This window comes from Astyanax mexicanus, chromosome 9 (assembly GCF_023375975.1).
Source record: "Astyanax mexicanus isolate ESR-SI-001 chromosome 9, AstMex3_surface, whole genome shotgun sequence".
In the NCBI taxonomy this organism is placed as follows: Eukaryota; Metazoa; Chordata; class Actinopteri; order Characiformes; family Acestrorhamphidae; genus Astyanax; species Astyanax mexicanus.
Genome location: NC_064416.1, coordinates 41,406,247 through 41,430,976, shown reverse-complemented (window position 1 = coordinate 41,430,976; position 24,730 = coordinate 41,406,247). Strand labels below are relative to the sequence as shown.

General features: G+C 37.0%; 1 protein-coding gene across 3 annotated transcripts in view; it reads right to left on the bottom strand.

The window, feature by feature from the left end:
- Positions 1 to 9,103: 9,103 nt before the first annotated feature.
- Positions 9,104 to 24,730, bottom strand: part of LOC103026877 (protein unc-13 homolog C) — a 365,017-nt gene continuing 349,390 nt past the window's right edge. For all 3 annotated transcript variants that reach the window (XM_049483498.1, XM_049483499.1, XM_049483500.1), the window contains 3 exons: positions 23,521 to 23,613; positions 18,763 to 18,922; positions 9,104 to 10,993 (listed from right to left, as the gene is read on the bottom strand). In XM_049483498.1, the coding sequence (XP_049339455.1) occupies positions 10,708 to 10,993; positions 18,763 to 18,922; positions 23,521 to 23,613 (539 nt within the window). In that variant the 3' untranslated portion in view covers positions 9,104 to 10,707. The remainder of the gene's footprint in view (positions 10,994 to 18,762; positions 18,923 to 23,520; positions 23,614 to 24,730) is intronic.

The following is a 24,730-nucleotide window of genomic DNA, read 5'->3' as shown; positions in this document are numbered from 1 at the left end:
TACATGGGATCACAAACTTTTCCATCTACAGACTTTAAAACAGGAGGAACTGCTGCAACCAAGCTGAGAGATTTTACAGGGGCTGGAGCACTTCTAAAATGTGTTTTAGAGGAAGAAGGGCCCTCTGTTTTTGCCTTCAAAACAGGACATTCATTTTTCCAGTGACCACTGGCACGACAGTAATGGCAGATATTTTCAAGATTTCTAACCTTAGGTGAACGACTCACTTGCACCCCTACACCCCAGAATTAGAAAAAGGATGCCAATTAGAGTCCCTCTTAACAGACCCTCCATGAAAACGATGACCAAATGAAGCCTTATTAATCAAAACAAATTCATCCACCAAAACAGAAGCCTCATATGCGGTCTTAACTTTGTGCTCAGTCACGTATGTAGCAAGGCGATCAGAAACAGAATTTTTTAATTGTTCCAGCACAATTAAATTCTTTAGATCTTCCAAAGACTTAACTTCCGATGCTGTACACCACCGATTAAAATGCATTAAAATATCCCTTGCAAATTCTACATGTGTTTGTTTCTCCCCTTTTCTCCACAACCTAAACTTTTGCCTGTAAGCCTCTGGAACCAACTCATAGGCCTGTAGAACAGCAGACTTAACTGTTGTATAATCAGATGCATCTTCTACACTTAAAGCAGAGTAAGCCTCCTGAGCCTTACCAGTAAACACACACTGCAACAATAGAGTACGTTCTCCATCCTCCCAGGCCTTGGCATCAGCCACACGTTCAAACAATGAGAAAAAACGATCAACATCTCTTTCATCAAACTTAGGGAGTAGCTGAAGATACTTCACTACATCAAAACTAGTTGTCCCAACATTACCAGCTGCAAATCCAGTCCCTGAAAGTCTCCCTGCTTTAACCAAATCCAAACGATACTGTTCAATCTCAAGCTTTTTCTGTTCCAACTCATGCCTAGACAACTCAATCTGCTTTTCCACCTCTAGCTGTGTCTGAATCAACTTCTCTTTAGCAGCAGCCTCTAACAAAATTAGCTCTTTTTGCTGTTCAAATGTTAAAGAAGTTCTCAAAGATAAGGGACTAGTAGAAACTGGTGAAGCCTTCAAAACACCCTGCTCTACTAATGCAGATTTTAATATAGCCTTAATGTTCTCCTTTAAACGCTTATCAGTGATTGTTAACCCAACATCATAATGACTAGCAACTTCAAGCAACTGATCTTTAGAAAACTGATCCAATAGTCCCTCAGAAGGAGACTCAACAAATTGACTAACAGAAGCCATAGTTAACCAGGGTAAAATAAGCAACCAAACAACTCAACAGGAGGGGAGGGAAAATGCAATTGCAATTCCCACTAACTAATAAACAAAACTACCTAAACTCAACCTAGTCTTCATACAACTTCCAAGAGTCAAGTCTCTTTAAGCACCCAAATACCAGTAGCGTTGAAGTCCCCTGGCCAAGGCCGCAAAACCCAACCACCATGGCGGTGCCCTCAACCCAGAAGTTGTACAAAAATAAAAAATAAAACAAAATCCCTTAAAATCCACCCCCAAAGAAAAATGGTGTGCCCAAACACGGACACCCCACTAAACCTACCAAAAGGGAACTGCAACACAAACCCACCCCACCCTGCAGAGCTGTACTCACCCAGAGAAGACCAAACAAATCCAAAGGCCTCAGCATGCAATCCAGCAGAGCAAAGTAGGCCCAGCCAAACAATCCTACATGAACTCAAACCAAATCAAACAAAATCCTATACAACCAAAACAAAGACACTGTATGTCCCCATTTAAGCAAAAAAAAAGAGAAAAAATAGGTAGGACGAGCCCCCACATTTGTCACGACTGGCTCTAGGCCGTGACAAATGAATGGAAGACACACAGTGTTTAAATGGCAAAAAATATAAATTTAATGAAGAAATTAGAAAAAGGTTAATGTCCAGACATTTATAAACAAAAAGGCGGCCCAACGAAAACCTACGTATCAACAAAAAACAACTAAAGCATAATGTCAAACAGAACCAAACCATGCAGGCCCAGAAAACTGAGCTGCCTGCAGCAAACAGAACAAAAGAAAGGCCTCCCAGCACACCTGCATATATTGATTAGGTCTGTAGCCCCACCCCCTAACACCCAATCAGGGGACAGGCACGTCACACTTTCTACTACTGTCTGTACTCACAGGGTCAATTGTAAAATAAAGGAGTAAGTAATGCCTGTGGAACCTATTACCCACGCAAATAAACTCATAGACTCACAGTGAAGCACCTCTGTAACTGGGGATTGCTTTGCTGCACTGCTGTAAGAATCAGTCCTGTTTGTTGAGGTGCCCTGAAGCTGTGGCATCTCTCATCGGCCCGCCGCGGCGGCGAGCGCCAGCGGGAGAGTGATAGACTCCACCGCCCACGAAGCTGAGCCGGAAAATCATCACTTTGCTTGTGCAGATATTCATATTGATCTGCCGGTTCCACGCTTGTTCCTGCATTGTAAATAGCGGGCCCGATTCTCCAGGTGCTCTCGGAGATCCTGCAGTTTAGACAGAGCGTCTCGCCCCGTGCAGACCTTTGAGACTGAGATACTTATTGTGCTCAGTTTAAAAAAAAATAAATAAAAGAGCTTTTCTCTGTTTCTGTTTCTTCACTCTCGTTTGGCCAGGGTGTTAAACTGATGGGGTTGTGCACTATTAAATTTGATGAATTGGACATATTGACCCTGTACCCACCGTTGCTCAATATCAATAAAGATCTCAAACGAGTAACTAAACACATCCAAGGTCACCCTCAGCGGCCGGCATCCCTCAGCAGAGCTTTAATCTCCGTTTGTTAACAGAAGCTACATTAAACCAGACTCTTTAATAAAATAGGAATACGCCCAGTTTTCAGAGTTCAATATAAACCTACAGAAACTATAAAACAAAAACTTATTTTTGCATACAGCTTCTGTTTAAATGAAGGTTATTTTTCTAATTTCTTTATGATATTTCTCCTCAGTTAGTGTCACGGCAGTTGACACTTGTCGGAATAAGCTTTAAAAAATGTGTTTGTTAATGTACAGTAAGTTTATAAATCTGTATAAATAGTTTTTTTCAAGATTTATTTTTAACTTCTTTCCATTTTTCTCCCCAATTAACCCTTTGATGCACAACATATCGTCGCTGTCCAATAGAGGGGTTGTGCATATCGTCGCTGTCCTATGAAAAACACTTATCTCCAAAACCTCAAATTTACAGGAGAGAGAAAAAACCCTGTACACTTTAAATAGAAGTCAATGTAAAAAGAGTTTACTTCGGGTCATTTTGAAGAGTTTCTATTGGTCCGTTCATCAAGAAGTTTTGGCTCAGTGTAAGGAACAGTTTGTCTGTTCAAATTATGTAGTAAACTAAAAATCGTCAAAAATGGAGATAAGTGTTTTTCATAGGACAGCGATGATATGCACAGCCCCTCTCATGCCCAACATGGCTCAAAAATGACCTGCATTCATTTTCTATGGAACTTCATGGGTCAACTTCAACAAAATGGGTCCCCATGTGTGCATTAGAGGGGTAGAGATACAGAAATAGCTTTTATTCAAAAAGTAAATAATAAGAAAGATAAGAAATAAGAAAAAATAAGGATGTACTATGATTAAATGAACAAGTTAATTGAGGAATACCTTGAACACTGAATGACTGAATTAATGTATTGCTAAGATATTTCATAGAAACTCTCACTCTAGCCATACATTAAGGTTCCATAGAAAATAAAAGTGATTTTTGACCCATGTTGTGCATTAAAGGGGTAGTGATACAAAAAGGGCTTTTATTCAAAAAGTTAAACAGAATAATATAAAATAAGGACGTATTTGAATCAAAAACAAGTTAATTGAGGAATACCCAGGACACTGAATGATTTAATTAATTTATTGCAAAGATATAGAACATTAAAACTTGTGACAGTGTGAAAAGGAGAATAGCACATATAAAGTCAGCCACGTTCTGATACATCAGCTCACAGGTGCCTCGTGCTGATCATCATCACCCTGGAGAGTGATGAGAGGAAAAAAAGAGTGTCATCTACCCACCCAGAAAGAGCAAGGCTAATTGTGCTCTCCAAGGGCTCTGGCATCTAATAGCAAGCTGCATGACCGGGATTCAAACCAGCAGTCTTCTGATCGTAGTGGCAGAGTTTGGCCTGCTAGACCACAGTTTTACATACATACCCAGCTAACAGAGAATATTGGCAGAAACCTAGCAGTAATGCAGGGCTTTTATTGCATAAAACCTGTTTTCTGAAATATATAGGTGAGTTTTCTTTGCTTTTTTAGTACATTATTCTACTTTCCAGAGTTAAAGGGATATCCAGGCCAAGTGGTTTGTAACTATTTTTAATTAACATTTGGATTAGACCGTTTAGATCCATTCACGCCTATTCATTTTGGACTCACTCATGGTTTCCACTATATTTGTTTGCAGTCATTTTTTGATATAACGGATAGGAGATAGGAAGTAGGAAGATTTGCCATAAACTGTCTATGGCACCCATGCTGACGTTCATGTTCATTATTTGCAAAATGAAGCGCTCAGCGTTCACCAAAAACATGAATGTGTTCAATGATCAGCCAAATCTGATCTGAACAAAAAATCGGATTTGAGCAGCGTGGCTTGTAATGTGAATGTAGCCTAAATTGTTGTTAAAACTTTATTTTATTCTGAACTTTCATCTGTTTGGACGCCACTGTTGTGAAGAACATCGAGGCTAGACACTCATTTGTCCTCTAATAATATTATTGCTGTCTGTATACGAGAGGTTTATCACCTGGGAGAGTTGTAAAGATTTTACGAGAGCCGGCCCCCGATAAACTAATCCACTCTGAATAGAGGTCTGGACTGAATACAGGTCCTTCATGTTCTGTTCTCAAGTACATACTGTATTCCCTGTACTTTTATTTTACCATATCCCAACCCATCCCTGCCTTTATTCCAGTAGTTATTCAGCCATCTGTCCTCATCAGGTGTTTCTTAATGCTGAGTATCAGCCAGCACTGATCTGATCTTTGTGTTTGTGTGAAAAAAAAAAAAACTTACAGTGCTTTATTTTTTAGCTAGGTGGTGATTTTTTTAGATGTGCCTCGGATCATCATCCTGCTGGAGAACCCAAATACGACTCAGCTTCTGAAGTTCTCCTTCAGGATTTGCTTGTAGAGAGCAGAATTTACAGTTCCATCACACTACCACCACCATGTTTTACGTCCGGTGTGATGTTCTTATTCTGAAATTATGTGTTAGTTTACTACAGATGTAACAGGGCACACACCTTCCAAAAAGTTCCACTTTTGTCTCGTCAGTCCACAAAATATTTACTCAAAGATCTGGAGATCATCAAGATGTTTATTATCAATGTTCTTTTTGTTCAGCAGTGGTTTTTTTTGCATCGGAACTCTCCTTTAGATACCGTTATTGAATCATTATCACTGACCTTAACTGAGGCAAGTCAGACCTGCAGTTCTTTCAGTGTTGTTCTGGATCATTTTGGGACCTTCTGGATGAGTTGTTCATGCTCTTTTGGAGTCATTTCGGTAGGCAGGCCACTCCTGGGAAGGTTCACCAGTGTTCCATGTTTTGTTCACTGTGGTCCACCAGAGTCCCAAAGCTTTATCTATCCAGACTGATAGATGTCAGTGTATTTTTATCTGTTTTTGAATTTCTTCAGATCAGTGCATAATGTGTTGCCTTTTGAGGTTTTTATTCTCCTTCATTTATGGTTCCATCTATTACAGCAAGTTATCCAGGCCCTGACGCAGCAAAGCAGCCCCAGATCATCACACTACCACCACCATGTTTTACATTCAACATAATGCTCTTTCAGAAAGTTCCACTTTTATCACGTCAGTCCAAAGAATATTTACCCAAACTTCTAGGGATCATCAAGATGTTTATTACCAAATGTGAGATAAGCCGTTATGTCAGAAGGGTTTTTTGCCCTGGAACTCTTTTTTGGAGACCATTTTTGAACAGTCTCTTTCTTATTAGTGAATCATTAACACTGATCTTAACTGAGGCGAGTGAGATCCTGCAGTTACTTAAATGATGTTCTGGGTTCTTTTGGGACCTCCTGGATGAGTTGTTCATGCCCTTTTGGAGTAATTTTGGTAGCCTGGCCACTCCTGGAAAGGTTCTCCAGTGTTCCATGTTTTCTCCATTTGCTCACCACTGCTCACTATACGATAAAGTTGATTGGTCCTCACTAGCTGCACGAAGAGAATCTCATTGGCTTATTTTTATTTAGAAATCACTTTCTGGCCATTTGCCAGCTTATATCTCTTCTTTAATCTCATTTAATAACAGTAATTATCAAGCTTTTAGCTACAGTGCTACAGTTTTTTTTTTTTTTAAATTAGGTTTATCTTTTTCTCATGGTTTAAATTTTTCTTTAATTTTATTTATTTTATTTTTATTTATTTATTATTACTTTTTTATTTTTTATAATTTTATCATTTCTTATCATTCTTATTATTTTACTTTTCTTTTATTATTAACTTTTTAAATTTATTTTATATTTGATCAATTATTTACTTTTTTATGTGTTAATTTGTTTTTTATGCTCTTTTACAATTTTTCTATTTTACATATATATTTTATTATTTATTTTTTATTTTAAATGTTGATTTAAAATTAGTCTTTCTTGTATTTATTTATTTTCTTACTATTTTATTCCTTATTATTTCTCATTTTCTTATAAAATGTTTTTAATCCCTTTGATGCTGTAAATGATTGGCAACATTGTAAATGTTTTCCTGAGTGAAAATAAAGGTTAATTGATTGAATAATAGCTCTCACTGTGGTCAACTGGAGTCCCAAAGCGTTATCTATTCAGACTGATAGATGATCAATGATGTTTTCTCATCTGGTTTTGAAGTTATTCAGATTGGGGTATAATGGGCTGCTTTTTGAGATCTTTAATTCTCCTTCATGTTGTCAGACAGGTTCTGTTTAAGTGATTTACTGATTCTACAGGTCTGGCCTGGTTGTGGTTAGTAGTGAAATTAAACTCAGCTTTCCAAAAACCTAGTAAAAAGTGGATTTTTTTTAATCAATAAATTAAATCATTATAATGCTCACAAATAACAGTACTTATGACAGTAACAGACATTATGAAAAAATGGTTAAGTAATATCTCAACTAATTATGAATTTACACTAATTAAGGCCTAGTTATTAAACAGGACACTATTTTAACATTCAAGTATGTTGTAAATAATAATGAATTGAGTAAAAAAATTGAGTAATGTTTAATAATAATAATAATAATAATAATAATAATAATAATAATAGTCTCTACTAGTGTCAAAATAATGATTTATTAGTTGAGACATTCTCTCGTAATTACTGCTAATTAATGCACCTTTACTGTAAAGTGTTACCAACCGAGCATCATAATAACACCTGATCCATTAACCCTTAAAACCCTATTTTCGAACGAATTTTCCATCCAAAATCTCACCTTGTGTTTTTTAAGCTTAATTACACAAAAATATCTTCACACATAAACATAATCCATATATGATTAGAAAGGGAGGAACTTACTCTTTCTAAAAATAGTGATAATATCTCAGTGCGGTAAAACATCTACAAGAAACCCATTGAGAAAAACACCTAAAAAAAGTGAGATCTCCTTCCCCGACCAATATTATTTACCTTTAGTGCTTCAAACATATTTATATGATGTTTTAAACCAAATAATATCAGTAAGTAAAGACTCAAAAGTGTGCACAGAAAAAGTGTGAAACTACCTGCTTTACTCAAACTAAAGCTAGGTATGGTGTGCGCACTACTTCATATAGTTTTTATTTTACTCGCACATTTTTACATAGTAGTTATTTTGCACTAAACATTTTTATTTATTTAGAGTAAATAGTTTAATTTTTTTATATATAGTTTTCTTTGTGTGTCCTGATTAAAATACTGAAAGGCATAGGCTGCTCTGAGTCTCTGAGTCTTAGTATCTACATGTATCCTAGAGGTGTGATTATTGATTATCAAGAAAAATAAATCCACCTGATGCTGTTTCTCCATGTATTTTATCAAAGTAATAATTAATAAACCATGTAATGAACTCAAATCATCAATATTCTTATGCTTTCAACTCATAAACACTTTAGTCTAACCATTTTTAAAAATATGTCTTAGGTGTAAATATATTTAAAGTCTATACATTTAAAAATAAGTAAAACTTTTGACCAAAACATGATCAGTTCCAGGAAAATACAACAATTCTGCTTCCTTTTACATTTTAAATGATTATATATTTGAGCAGCTGTAAGTCTTCTGGAGTAAAAGAGATCAGGGCATGTGTCTGTCTGATATAATTACTGTGTTATAAGACCTGAAAGAGGAACTGACAAAAACGAAGGGTTAAATATGCCTGAATTATATTTTTAGTTTAATTTAATTAAAGCTCACCTTCCGTCGTTTTTTCTTTCATTTTAAAATGTCTAGTTGTGGTCTCTAGTATGAATGAATGACGTGAGCCGTTTTTGTAAAAAAAAAAGTGCTCAGGTGTCTCTGTATAGCTCTTTTTTAATGGACTGTTTTAGGGGTGTGTCCAAAATGACCGGATTCCAGCTTTGCTCATGAATATTCATACATGCAAACAGCATGCAAATATCTCTCCTCTGATTGGCTAGGAGCACTGCGACGCCCCTCCGCCGCTCTGCCGCTAACTACCTCCCACCTCCTAACTGATGAGCGGTGATGTTGCGTCGCTTCAGCTCCGCCTCTGGGAGTTTCTCGAGCCAAGGTGGGCTGGTCTGTGAGTTTCTGCCTACGTAGGCAGAAAGATAATTCAAAATTCACCCGTTTTTTGGAGGGGGGGGGGGGGGATTTCTTTGCTTAGCTCCTGCAGACAATGGGGGCTGCAAAACAGTTTAATGTGCAGGTGTACACATTCAACTCGGAGAGACCTACTGTATTCCACAAAAAACAAGAAAAATCGGATTTTCGCGGAAGGTGAGCTTTAAGCTAGAGATATTCCAGTCCAATCCATTGGATCAGGATCAGCATTGGAAAATCTCTAGTTAAATGAGTTTAAAGTAAGAAAACTTTATCCTGAGCTGAGAGAAGACTACTAATGAACGAGACAGGAAGTTTACAATTTCTCACTAAATATATTTACATGACATACAGTTCGCCATCAGTGCAATACATAGGAATGTTGCATAATTACCAAATGTTAAACTCTTTCCTTTATAAAGAAAAAAAAAACAATGAAACAAAACGATGGAGGTCAAAAAAAAAAAGAACTCAGGAAACGCAAAAAACAACATTTACAACTTTCACGACTTTCCGATTAAACATCTCCACAGAAATAATCCCCAAAATAAACATTTCAGAATCACCCCGTTCACAGTCAGACATAGCATTGCTCAAATGAAAAAAAAAATCAATATAGCACATATAACAGCATATATCTTTATGTATTTTTTTATACAGATAATTAATTGCTTTTGTACAAACATTAGATTTTTTTTTAAATAGAACTTTGGCAGTTTGTCAGAAACAGAAAATAATTTCAGAAAAATGAAAGACAGAAATATATCAGACCCACAGCAATGTCATGTGTGAGATTGCCTTTCGAAGCATGTTCACAGTGATAATTCTGAAAGGCTGGAAGCCTGCGGCCCGAAATGAACGGGAGATTTGAGCGAAATGAAGAGCGGATCAAATCGACGAACAAAACAAGAAAGAAAAGAAAAGAAAAGTACGCTCCACCCCATCCTGCCTGATCTGGTTAGCACTGAAGGCGGTTCCTTGTTGTCGTCAATGGCTATAAAATTACAAACACCTATGAAGAGTTACGTAGCAGTCATCGCCATTTAAAAAAACATGGTTCTCGTTTTAAAGTCGGCACGAAATACAAAGAGTCTGAGGGGTCGAGGGGCCAGAGGCTCCAGGACCGCTGTAGTGAGAGTACATGGGAGACAGAGAGAGACAGAGAGAGAGAGAGAGACGCGATGAGAAAAAATGTGAAAGAACAGAAAAAAAAGCAACATGCACAACCAGCAGCGCTGTCTGAGAAAAAGAGAAAGAGAGAGAGAGAAAACAATCAAACAAATGAACAAACAAACAAAAGAACCCTGCAAATGAAACGAAACAACAAACAGAAAAAGGGGAAGAAACAAATGCTACACACTTAGAGAGAGGGAATGACACACACATACACACACACACACACACACACACACACACACAAACGTACACGCACACACACACACACACACACACACACACCGGGACAAAAAGATTCGAGCAAATTTAAAAGATCACCAAGTTCACCAATAATCGTCATGATTCTCGTTTTAATAGTTCTTTTTTTTCGCATTGGGTTTGGCACTTTATCTGAACAAATACCTGTTCAAAAAAGACTATTCGTCATACAAAAAAGTATTCAACGTCTCGTTAACGTAACCGTAGAATATATTACTGAATAGTGAGCATACAGTAGGTAAACACTTTTAGTACGTACTTCTTTTTAGTTTTTAAAATGAACATTCCGACAGATGTTTTTTTTGTTTGTTTTTTTTTTACGCACATGCACAGAAACAAACAACACGACGCTCTTTTGCTCTGTTTTTCCTCTCCGATTGGATTCCCTTCTTCCCCTTTCTTCTCACTTTTCTTGCTCTTTTTTTTTGTTTAATTTTTTGCTCTTCGCTGATTCGAGCCCCTCCCCCTCCCCCAGGTTCCGCCGCTTACGACACTTCCTCGGCCGACCGCGTGTCCGACTTGAGCCGTACGAACTCCTTGGCCACTTCGTCATTGGTCCTTTGGGAAAGTATTCTCATGATGGTCAGACCCGTCTCGTCCATGGTGACGCTGCGGGCGAGCGGGTACGCCGCGCTCAGGCTGACCTTGTCGGCCAGTTCTCGGAGCTGGAGCACGGTCATGCCGATGATTCGGTCCTCGCGGGCGAAGCAGTAGTCCTTCACCGACACGTGCAGCTCGTAGGCCTCGGGCCCGTGCTCATTACTCAGAATGCTGCGGGGGAAAAGGCAGAGAGCGAGTGTTAGCGTTAGCATTAGCATTAGCATCGTCTTACCAAAGCATTACAAGCCCAAGGAACATTTTTAAATTTTTTTACAAGGAAGCTCAATCTGCAATTTTTTTTACTTTGAAGCTTCTGCCCGGGCTTCTTTTTTGTTGTTGCCAAGCAACAACTTTACTCTAAATATATTGTGGACACATTTTCTCATTCAATGTTTTTATTTGTTTCGTTTTTATTTCCTCTACATTGTAAATGAATACTGAAGTCATCCAGACTATTAAGGAACACATAACGAATCATGTAGTAAAACTCAAAAGTGTTAAACAAACCAAAAGAAGCTGTGAAGAAGCATTTAGATGCTCTTATCTGAGGTCAAGCTGATAACTTGCACTTCTTGGTGGTTCTGATGAGAGCCAGTTTCATCATAATGTTTTTTGATGCTCTTTGTGACTGAACTTGAGGATACTTTCAAAGTTCTTTAACTTTTTCGGATCAAGAAGTGGACGGATCTGGTGCAACTTCACTGCACAACAAAGTGCCTGGCAATAAATTCACTGTTCAAAAAAAAAAAAAAAAAAAAAAAAAAAAACAACAGCACATGTTGACTGGAGAATTTCCAACTTATTAGAGATACAATAAATAACTAACGCTTTTCAGCATTCAGGCCTTCATCAGGGTTAAAAAAAAAAAAGTAAATAAGATTGCAGCTTTTTAAACACACATTATCACAAACCACCAATGGAAACACTCCAAGTATTGAAGGTCACATAATCAGCCAATGAGTGGCTGACGGCTTAATTCCAAAGAGGGACCACTTCCACCTAAAACTTCTTAAAAAGTATTTCTGAAATTCACAAACACAGTTAGTTGTCAATTTTTATGAAAAAAAAAAAGATGTACAATAAAAGAGTTTCTTCAGGGAATTTGGGGAAATATGTTTCTGTATTGTCAGTGTGTTTTTTCTTCTGTGTGCATTCTTCAGCAAAATTATTTTTTTCATAAAATAGATGACTAACTGTGTTAGTAAATTTCAGAAGGACTTTAAGGAAGTTTTAGGTGAAAGTGGTTAATCTGTGGAATTAAGCTGAGTGTTTCCATTGGTTGTTTTGTAATTATGTGTGTTTTGAAAGCCGAAGCGCACTGATTATTTTGTATCTCTAATAAATCGTAAATTCTCCAGTCAACAAGTGCTGCTGATTTTTACTACTTTTTTGGTTGCGCCATTTGGTTAATGAGTGTACTGTATGTGGTGTGTGTAAGTAACTGTTATTTCCATTGCAGATTGGTTACTTTGTTTCAAAAACAACAAAAAAACTTGTGTCAGCAGTGACTTAACTTAAAGGAACTTAAAAGTAACGTAAAAGTAACTTAATTACTTTTTTCTTTCAAAATAAAATAATCCATGAAGTAACTAAATTACTTTTTAAAGGGGTAATTAGTGATGAGTTATCAATTGCTGTTTTAAAGTAATAAAGCCATCACTGATGATTAGAACAAAATGTTGGGCTCCAGTGAGTGAGGGGCTTTCACGAGTTTGAATAAAATGAACCAAGTGATTCAGAAAAAAAAAAAAATTCTGTATGACGTTAAAATCATCATCCACCAGAGTAACATCTGCTGGGCAGTGAGGCTTTTCACCTGTTTGTCTTTAAGCTTAAAATGATCCCAAACAGCAGACCAGCGTCTTTTTTGAGGTCCTTCCATTTAGTCAGTTGAGTCAGTATGAGTCAGTATGATCTCAATTTAAGCAATTTCAACCTACAAAAAATTATTAGCAACAATTTTAGCAAATTTTACTCACCAGTTTTTTATGTTTATTTGACAAATGATCAGTGGTTCTGGTGTTATTATAAGTGTTTTATTAGTATTATAGAAGTATTATAAGTATTGTGATATTAAGTCAAGTCCTATTGTAACATTTAAGGACATTTAGATTCTAAAGAAAGATTCTAAAATGTAATGCTATAGTGAACTCAACATTATTATCACACAAATATGTGTAAAACATTAAGATTTCTTATGTTTAATGCCAATAAAACAGCTTAGCAAAACTTGATTAGAAATTGAAGTTAATATTTTTTTTAAATCTTGTTTTTTACTGATTGTCTTCATCGAATTAAGAAAAGACGGTAAATATGAATCACACAAAACTACTGTCAACCATTTTTTCAAGGGCTTTAAACATTGAATCAACATCAAAGAGAATAGGAGGCTTAACAAATGCTAATTTAATTTGACTAACTTTGAGCTGTGAATGATACGAAAGCGATGTAGCGTGTTTGTAATTTTTTATTTATTTATAGAAACTATTACAATTCTTTAAATTCTCTTAAAATAAGTCAGTGTTGTTTCAACTGTTTTAACTCTTAGTTTAAAATATTTGAGGAAAAAACATTCTGATTTTGGATCAGCTGCTTGCACTTTTTTTATAGATGTGGACCAAAAGACTCAAAAAATGATGTGGAACTTTTTGAAACCATGTAATTGGAACGTAACATGTTTTTGGCTTTTTTTCCGTTTTGGTATGAATTTTGAAGTAGTGTATCGAGACACTGAGACTCAAATAAATCTGAGACTCAGATTCGGTTCTAATCTGAGTTTACAGCTCCAGCCCTAAAGGTGGCAAAGCGTACTTTGTTCAGAGCTCCATCTGTTAGGCTGGTTATCATTTTTATTGCCCCACCACGTGCAGGAGGAGCACTCAGAGACTCTGTAATAGAGCCGAGCGCTATTTTATATCACGTCCTACAATGCAGCTCTTATTAAGCTAAACCGCCTTTATTCCAAATGGCTTTTAGTTCTTGATGCTGAGCCATTTCCTGGGCAGGAGCGTGGACGGCTGCTGTTCCTGCTTTACTGCGGCAGGCTGTGATTCAGTGAAATAACTCAATCGGGCTTTGTGCTTTGGCTCGAGCGGCCCTATTGAAACGTCGGGCGCGGAGGCTTTCTGTTAAAGATTTCTTTTCATTAATCTGCTGCTCTTTAATTGCCTCTTCAGCTTTAAACACAACCAGCACAGGTGACTCTGCACATGCAGATACTGAGAGCACTGATTTAACTGTGTTTAAACCGCCTGCCTGTCCAGTTTCACAACGATACGATCTAAAAACGACTCTTACCCTGTAAAAAGTAACATCTTTTCTTTCTCAGAGTGTTTTTTTTTACACCTTCAAGTCTGGACCGCAGTCCGCAGTAAGCTTTGTGTCTTTGTTATGTTGTTTTCGGTACAAAATTCTAGCTCTCTGTCAGAATCCGACTCCCCAGGGCCTCCGAGTGGTCCAGCTCGGGCTTAGTGCTGCCAGATCGCCGGTTCGAATCCTGCTCATGCAGCTTGCCATCAGCTACCGGAGCCCTGAGAGAGCAGCACAATTGGCCCTGCGCTCTTGGGGTGGGAAGATGGGGGTAGCATCCTGTAAGTGCTGATGAAAGCCTAGAGGATGACCAACAGATTCAGAGCTTCTGTCTCTGACCTTACGTCTATATGGTGAAGCAGCTAGTTTAAAGTATCTTACAGATTAGAGGACAGCACTGCTGTATCTGATACAATACAACTATATTAGATTAACATACACTACATACATACTTTTTTTTTCTTTTTCTTTCAAGGGTACAACTTCTTCTTTTGTGTTTTTTTTCTCTCTCCTTTTATTTTCTCTCTCTCTTCTCTTCCTCTATATCTTTATTGTTTTATTTGATTTATTTTGTACATATACACATATACACCTCATTAGTGACCTCAGTTACCATAATTTTGTATTAATACTAAGTCTTAATGGTCCTCCGAAAAAAAGGGGGGGGATGGGTGTTTGGGGACCACTTCAGTTTCTGAATCAGTTTCTCTGATTTTGCTATTTATAGGTTTAAGTTTGAATAAAATTAACATTGTTGTTTTATTCTATAAACTACAGACAACAATTCTCCCAAATTCCAAATAAAAATATTGTAATTTAGAGCATTTATCTGCAGAAAATGAGAAATGGCTGAAATAATAAAAAGATGCAGAGCTTTCAGATCTTAAATAATGCAAAGAAAACAAGTTCATATTCATAAAGTTTTAAGAGTTCAGAAATCAATATTTGGTGGAATAACCCTGATTTTTAATCACAGTTTTCGTGCATCTTGGCATCATGTTCTCCTCCACCAGTCTTACACACTGCTTTTGGATAACTTTATGCTGCTTTACTCCTGGTGCAGAAATTCAAGCAGTTCAGTTTAGTGGTTTGATGGCTTGTGATCATCCATCATCCTCTTGATTATATTCCAGAGGTTTTCAATTTAACAAAAAATTAAAAGAAACTCATCAATTTTAAGTGGACTTTTTTTTTCCCAAAGCTGTATTCAGTATTTATTTAACTTTAATATTTAATAGAAGTTCTGCAACAAAGTACTAGATATGATCTCTGAGGTAGCTGAGAGTTTTTTCTTTATGATAGCTGAGGTTGTACGGAGTGGAAGACAGGTGAATGTCATTGGTACGTGGTGATGTCAGCAAGAACATTGTTGTTTTAGAAAGAGCAAGGTAAGCAGATAAGGTAGGAAAGGTCATTTTTATTTCAGGTTGACTTTAAGTGTAATAATGAGCAGTGGACCGATCAGGGTTTTTGGGGTCAATATGAATCAACAATACTGACAGATGGTGGCGCTGTATGCTACATAAACCTTCCCAGGCAGACTTCTTGCTACGAAACTCCTGTGAACCCTTGGCACAACTGTGGAACCACTGTGGAGAGTGAAAACACAACCAAAAAGCGCTGCATATCTTGCACTAAAATCTTAACTAACTAAAATTCTTTTTTTAATTGAAATTACAGTGTGATTGTGGTATTGTACTTGTGTGGTGTTTGTTAGCTCTGTTGTGTTCTGATACAGTACTAAACTAAAAGAGTGATATACTCTTTAGAGGGGTATCCAGTTACCAGTGTTGAAAGACTCTGTACTCTGCTTGCTCCATGAGGCACATTAGTTTTACACATTCTACAATTATGTGATTTTGAGTTAGATATGGTGATAAAATAACTGAACAAACTAAAAATAACAAAGAAATGCAGCAACTAATTATGATTGTCCATTCCTTAATTGCTCTGTGATGGGGAGCTGAAATTAAGCTGAAAAATAGCTTTTATGTTCTTGTATTTTTTCGCTCGCTGAATCTCGCTGAATCTGTTGCACTATATAAGGCGGAAAGGGAAAGTTAACTAGTTAGTCAGCTAGTAAGGTGAACTATATTCTTTTTTCATGCTTGTTTTAAGAAAAATATCATAGCAACATTTGAAACTTGCTAATATAGCTAGTGGTTATCATCATTTTTAACAAGGAAAATACTCAAATTTGTGGGTTGCTTTGGTCGCTTGTGTCACCATCATAGCATAACCTCTGTTTGGAGTGTGTCTCTGAAAAAATCTCAGTTTGAAAGGTCATGTAGCCCTAATACTCCCCTTAACCTCCCCCTAGAACACTGAGGTCATTCCCCCCTCCCCCTTACGATCTCACGAGCCAATCACCTGAATATTGAATTCACCTGTCCACACCCATATGAATACATCTTCACTACACAAACACACCCTGACAAGTATTTAGGTTTACCACTCTACAGTGCGTCTATCTCCTGCTTTTGTTTACTTTTTCATTATTGACCTTATTTTGTATTTTTTGACCCTGATTTCTGTCTCCTCTCTGATATATCCTTGCCTGTGTATGACCCTCAGACTGTTTCTTATTTATGGTTATGGTTATGTTTGCTCCTTCTTGCTGCCGTTCACTGGCGATTGACCCTGCTCTTTCTGACCACTCTTTTGTATTGATACTTACTGTAATGAAATATCTTATTTTGTATTTGCGTTTTCTGTGCTATCATGGCAGTTAGGGATAAGAATGAGTTAATTCATTAAGAATTAGCCCGAATTAATTATTTCCTGTACTATTTGTACTGTCCACACACTTTAATTTAGTATAATAGTGAATATATAGTAAAGTTCAGAATCTGCACTTTCCACACAACGATTTTAATGAACAGTAGTTATACCTAATACATTTTAAATCACGGCATGATTCTGTCGTCGCCTGTTTATAAGGGTTAACTAGACGCAGTGTTCCTTCGTTTTAATAGCAAGGCACTCTGCTACGGCACTTATTCTGCCTGCCAAACCCAGACTGCTGACTCTTTCTCTCCACAGACATCCCCCAGCTTAATTAATTTGGAGTTCAGTCATAAACTTCACTGTAGTAAGGAAAACAAACGGCAGGGACGAGGGGCAGCACCGGGGAACTGAGCTGCAGCCTGAAAGCTCTGAAGTTAAATACGACAGTCGCACAGCAGCGAGTGGGCAATTGTAGGAAAATGGTTCTAAACAGATCTTAAATAACAAATCTTGGGCTCTTTCAAGCTCTGAAAGTGAAGGTTTTAAAGAGACAGCGTGTCTGGGTGCTTAATTTAATCTCAGCAAAACAGAAAACAGAACATCTCAGCTGATTTAAACAAAAATCTGAAGCTTGCTTATCTTCACAGTTTGAGTGACTGGAAAAAACAATTGTCCTACAGTCAGTAAACCAATATTTTGGCTACTTTTTAGATACATTCATAGTTTTGATGCCTTCAGTGAGAATCTACAATGTAAATAGTCATGAAAATAAAGAAAACGCATTGAAAAAGAGAAGGTGGGTCCAAACTTTTGGCCTGTACTGTACATTTTCTAGACGTTAGCTATAACTGAACATAGCGCAAATAGTGGAAATAAATAATATGGCTCATTTTGCCTGAAGTTGTTGATCTTCTTAGGCCACACCTTCCCTCATTACACGAATAAACATCACCTGATATGCTTACATTCAATAGGCACTCAAGTTTATTCAACTTGGGGTTGGAAGATATTCATGTAAATGACGGTATGATCAAAATTACTCTGTTGCCTAATAATTGTGCACACAGTATAGCTCTGTATATACATTACACTGGTCTGCCATAACATTCTTGTATCTGGTTTTAATGTAGTGGCTGAAGCATGCATAGCCATCACCATAGCAACACTAATCCTAACTTTTTTTTAGAATCATTTATTCATTTATGAATTCAAATAACTATGCTAGTGTCAAATAGCCCATTAAACAGCTGGATTCATTACGGATCATTACAGATATTGGTATCACTTTAAAATAAGGCTCGTTTATAAAGGGTTTACAAATAGTTCATAACAGAGTTTATTAAGGGGTTAATAATCTGGTTGTAAATACTTAATTTAAAAAAAAAAACATTAATAAGCACTCAATAGATTAACAGATAAATAACCTTTTAAACATATCTAATAATAATAAATAATATAGAATGCCAGTTTAATACATTAATATGAGGTTTAACAGTATAAATGAATGTGGAATCACAGTAGCACTATTTGATACATGTCAGGCCACTGTTGCCCTTCTTATTCATGTGATATAACTGCTTCTTAATGGTTCATAACCTAATTAATAACCATTAATAAACTCCTTTGTAAACTATTTATAAACCCCTTATAAAGGAGCCTTATATCCAGATATTTAACTTAAAAAGTACCAAGTAGTCATGAAATGAGGAAAAGGAAATACATAGAATATTATGTATAGAAGAAAAAGATGCATTATGATGCTCGATAATGGTTTTATAATCACATCACAGACCTCTGAATCTAAATTAAATTAACGGCTAGAGATTTCCTCCCTTAACATGCAGGATTATTCATGAATAAAAAAATGATGATAACAATGATGATAAGAAACGAGAGCTACTCACTACTGGAATGTTTCGTTGTATTTGGGAGACCAGTTGTTGTTCTTGGTTTTGGTGCTGAATTTGCGCTTCTTGTCGGCGAGGTGTGGCCCCACAGCGTTAACCTCCACGAAGGGCCGGAACATGGCGTTCGTCTGCCAGTTGATGTTGTTTACGCCCACCACTGAAAACACAGAGAGAGAGAGGCGGAGACAAGAAGTGCAATTAAATGTTACGCTTTATACAGAAAACATAATGCTATACAATACTTTGAATTATTTAGTGTCTACTATGAATTATATTGTTTCTACTGTAAACAGGTCAGTAATTATGCTAAATTATTAAGTATTAAAAACACTATACATTTAATTACTGAATAAGCTCTATAAGTTTTTCAGCATGTTCTATGAATTACTGGGCAGTATTTTGAGGGAAATCTACTTGTAACTGCTTGGGCTGCAGTTTAAGAGTGGAGTACGGGGGAAGGGATAGAAGCATTACAGGGCTGCTGTGATTACCATCAGTTATCTACATTTCTAACCTGATGACTATTAATGGTCTGTTCTTTCAGTTCGTAATATTAAAGTAAAGTTAGCAATATTATGAGTTTAATCTTGTAATATTACCTCTTTATTCTCGTAATATTACAACTTTAATCTCGTAATATTACAACTTTAATCTCAAAGTGAACTGTTTTAATTTTTTAAGAGTGCCACTGTAGTATTCAACAACATCAGTTTGCATTATTAATCATTGACTATACATATGAACATTTTAAGTTTCTCAAATGAACTATTTTTTTCTGTGAATTATTCAGTTTTTAATATGACTTTTTCCAGTTTCTTCTAAAATATTTAAGGATTAAATCAGTTTCTACTGTGAGTTATTCAGAACATAGCCTAAAGTATCCAGAAGCTACTTTGAATTATTCAGTATCTACTAATAAGTACCGAGTATCACTGAGAATTATTCGGGAGCTGCTTTGACTTATACAGTGATTTACAGTACTATTCAAAACCATTTGCACACACCATCTTTTTGTTTTGTCCTACATAATAAATGAATACTGAGTTCATTCAGTCTATGAAGGAACACATAATGAGTCATGTAGTAACTTAAAACTGTTAAACAAACCAAAATACTCTGTGAAGAAGCATTTAGATGCTCTTATCTGAGGTTAAGCTGTTAACTTGCAGTTTCTGAGGCTGTAAACTATATTGAACAACAGAGGAAACCCTTCTCTTCTTTTCCTAGGGCAGACCTGATGAGAGCCAGTTCCATCATAATGTTTTTAATGGTCTTTGCAGTGACTACACCTTAATATACTTTTAAAGTTCTTAAAATGTTTCAGGTTGACTGACCTTCATTTATTTATTTTTTTTTTTCTTTACTAAATTCAGTAGTTCTTGCTTTACCTCAAATATTCAGTATCCACTGTATACCTGTAACTCTACCTCTTCACTACTTTACTTTAACTGATGCTCTCAAACACTTTATTAAGAGACAAGAAATTCAAGTAATTAACTCTTGATGAGTTCAGCACAGCTGTTAACTGAAAGCTGAACATTCCAGGTGACTCTACCTCCTCATAAAGCTGACTGAGGAAATCCAGCCAAGACAAAACTGTCTCTATCTAAACAAGATATGCTACTTCTATCTAAAATATAAACCACATTCTGGTTTGTTTAACACTTTTTTCTTTACTTAACAATCCCATATGTTTTTCTTTAGTATTAATGTTTAATGCAGAACATTTTAAAATAATAAACAAACAAAGAATTAAAGGTGTGTCCAAAGTGTTTTAACTGTTTAGCTGTAGTTCAGTAAATCAGTTTACACACATACTCATACTACAACACTTTAGTTCATACATTTATTTATTTATTTATTTATTTATTTATTTATTTTTATTTCTAATTTTTCCCATTTTCTCCCCAATTTACATGGCCAATTACCCAACCCACTCATTAGGACTCCCCCTATCACTAGTGATGCCCCAACACACCAGGAGGGTGAAGACTAACACATGCTTCCTCCGATACATTCTTTTCGAGCTGCTGCTGATGCAACATAGCCGAGCAGCATCACAGCGGCTCGGAGGAAAGCGCAGCGACTCGGTTCTGATACATCAGCTCACAGACGCCCTGTGCTGCAGACATCACGCTAGGAGTGATGTGAGAGAGAGCGCCATCTACCCACCCAGAGGGAGCAGGGCCAATTTTGCTCCCTCTGACGCCGGCAGCTTAATGGCTAAGCTGCATTAGCAGGGGTTCGAACCTGCGACCTCCTGCTCATAGTAGCAGCGCTTTAGACCGCTGGACCACTCGGCGCCCACTTTAGTTCATAAATGACACCAGATTAACTAATCTTACTACAAATTACAATTTATTTCCTTATTTTACATTTTCTTATCATAACACTTAATTTTGTAAAAATATGGGCCCCATCTTTCTAAATGCACTTTTTTGTCGAATGGTTTCCAAAAGTTTTTCTGACATTTTTTTTTTTTTTTTTAATATAGTGCATGCTATGGTCTACAAATGATACATTATTAAAGAATGAAAGCAGCATCCGCTCTAGCTCTGAGTTCTGAGCTGCTTAATGGAGCAGAATGGTCTAGAACAGCAGGTGGTAGCAGTGCAATGTCCTCAGTCTGAGTCTAATAAATAAACCTGAAGCATTAAGCTGTTTTTTTTTTTTTGGAGCTGAAACTCGACTCATTCACTTCCCTGCGTGAGTTTCTGAAGTGATGTGCTTCTGAAGCTGGTCTGGAGGCAGCGCTGCTTAATAGGGGAGTTATCGTAACAACGCGGCGTAAAAGAAGTTTAAAGAGCAGCCGTATCATTATCTCCGTAATAAAATAACGAGGCCACTAATGGCCACTTCTTAATCATAAAACATTATCAGCCAAATGAAGCAAGAGAGGGAATCTAATAAGCATGCAGCGCTTTAGTTTAAAGCAAGTCTGCTCTGCTTCTTCTTTTATGGGATGAAAGGTGAACGGGGCAAAACACATTCTGTAAATTAGATTTAGTATTGTACATGAAAATATTTGGTATTGGGACATTGGGTATTACCTAATGACTGGGAACATCTTAATTACTGGTAAAATATAGCTAACTACAGTATATACACTCAACTTCCACTTTATTATGTATACCATGCCTTAATCCTTCGTGGCCCAGATTCAACAAGTTACTAGAAATATTCCTAAAGAGATTCTAGTCCATACTAACATGAGAGCATCACACAGTTACTGCAGATTCATCAGCTGCACATCCATGATGAGAATTTCCCATTCCACCACATCCCAAAGCTGCTCTACTGGACTGAGATCTGGTGACTGTGGAGGACATTCCAGTACAGTACAGAACTCTCTCATTCTCGAGATTAAGAAACCAGTCTGAGATGATTCACGCTTTATAACATGGAGCATTATCCTGCTGGAAGTAGCATCAGAAGATACAGGTACACTGTGATCATAAAGGGATGGACATGATCAGCAACAATACTCAAAGTGTGTCAGGAAAATCTCCCCCACACCATTTCAGCACCACCACTAGCCTGAACCAGCTGTTGATACAAGGCAGGATGGATCCATGCTTTCATGTTGTTGACGCCAAATTCTACCAACCGAATGTAGCAGCAGAAATCATCAGAGACTCATCAGATCAGGTAACATTTTTCCGTATCTTAATCTTCTATTGTCTGATTTTGGTGATTCTGTGTGAATTGTAGTCTCAGTTTCCTGTTCTCATCTGCAGGAGCTGCACCCGGTGTGGTCTTGGTCTTCTGCTGCTGTAAATCATCATCCTCCTCAAGGTTGGACGTGTTGTGCTGATGTTCAGAGATGCTCTTCTTCTGCAGACCTCGGTTGTAACGAGTGGTTATTTGAGTTACTGTTGTCGTTCTATCAGCTGGAATCAGTCTGGTCCTTCTCCTCTGACCTCTGGCATCAACAAGACATTTACTCCCACAGAACTGAACTGAACTGATATCAGCTCACTGGATATTTTTTATTTTTTTTTTTTTCAGATCATTTTCTGTGAACTCTAGAGATGGTGAAATTGAGTGAAAATCTCAGTAGATCAGTATCAGTTTCTGAAATACTCAGACCAGCCCTTCTGACACCAACAACCAACCATGCCCTGTTTAAACTCACTTAAATCACCTTTTCTCTTTCTATTCTGATGCTCTGATGGTTTGAACTGCAGCAGATCAGCTTGGCCATGTCTACATGCCTAAATACATTGAGTTGCTGCCATGTGCCATGGCCGATTTGCACTAATAAGCAGTTGGACAGGTGTACCTACTAAAGTGGCAGGTGAGTGTAAGTGCCAGTGTGCTCATGGCAAGGCAGGCAATCAAGCAAATTATTAGAGTTGAAGGGAGGCCTGATAAGGGTGGGTGGGTAGATAGATAGATAGATAGATAGATAGATAGATAGATAGATAGATAGATAGATAGATAGATAGATAGATAGATAGATAGATAGATAGATAGATAGATAGATAGATAGATAGATAGATAGATAGATAGATAGATACCCCTAGAGGGCCTATGGAAAGATTATTGCACATTAATTGATGAATATTCATTACTCCAATTAACGTTGGACTTCTCCTATTGGTCAATTTAGCATGACAGGTAGAATGAAAGCTATATAAAGGGCAGACGACAATTTAAAATAAAATTATTTTTATATGACCTCCAGTGCGTGTGTGTATGTTCGTGTGTGTGTGTGTGTATGTGTGTGTGTGTGTTTTGTGTTTTTGGGCTTACCCTTCACGCTGACTTTGTGTTCCCCTGTGCCTGGGTGAGAGATGAGATCCACCTGCATCAGCACCTCCCCCACCGGGCCGGCCGTCGACTGACCTGTGATCACACACACACACACACACAAAACGAAAACCCTGATTAATCACACACACACACATATAGAAACCACCCAGCAGTGACAAGAGAACACACTGACACATACACAACATACTTATTCACACACCAATCACACTGACACAGATATGATATGAGACAAAAATATATTTAAAAAAAACAAGAAGAAAATAATAATTAAAAAAAACCCTGAAAGACATAAAAAAACAACAAAAAAAACTAAATTTATTAAAAATATAAACCAATTTCCTGGAGCTTTTAAATATACTACAAAGCCAAACGTGAATTACTGTGTTACTGAGAAACTAAAACTAAAAGATCAAAAGGAGAGTGAATTCATGAATTCATGATAGTTTATTCAATACTTTCAATAAGCAACAAACTCCATAAAGGACTTATAAAGGACTAATAAAGATCTGAACTGTATGACCTCATTACACACATTGTACAGCGAGGACTGACCTGGATATAGATCCAAACACCACAACCTTTATTTATCACATAAAGCACACCCCTGAGGACCGGCCTGGACTGGGATATAAAAGGAAAAAAAAAGGTATATTTCCCCAATATATCACATCTAACAACAGCTCAGATATTGACCTGAAAGCCACCAAGCCAACATCAACCACTTCCTTTACCCATTCCAACTCACAGTACAATAAAGCCAGTGCATTTCATTCATTTCTGATTTCATTTGTTCTCTTCTGTACATATAAATAGAATATTGTGCAGAGAACTGACCTGAATGTCTTGGGTTCAGTTCCCCAAAAGTGTTCAATCTTTGCAAATAATCAAAAAGTCTTACAACAATACATTTCCTTGTAAACAAGAACATGTCTCTTGACTCTTTCAAAAAGAGCAAAATCAGACAGACCTCAAAGACTAATTCAGCTCAGTCTAATTTAATAAAAACGATTAAATTAAATGTGATAAAAACAATATTACTATACTGATTCTGTACTCTTTGAAAAGCACTCCTGTCTCTCCCACACTCAGCTGTACCTGCGATCTCCAGTCTCTGGAAGTCTCACAGAAGCCAATCACCTGAGTATTGATTTCACCTGTTACGCACACTTTACACAGGTATTTACCGATC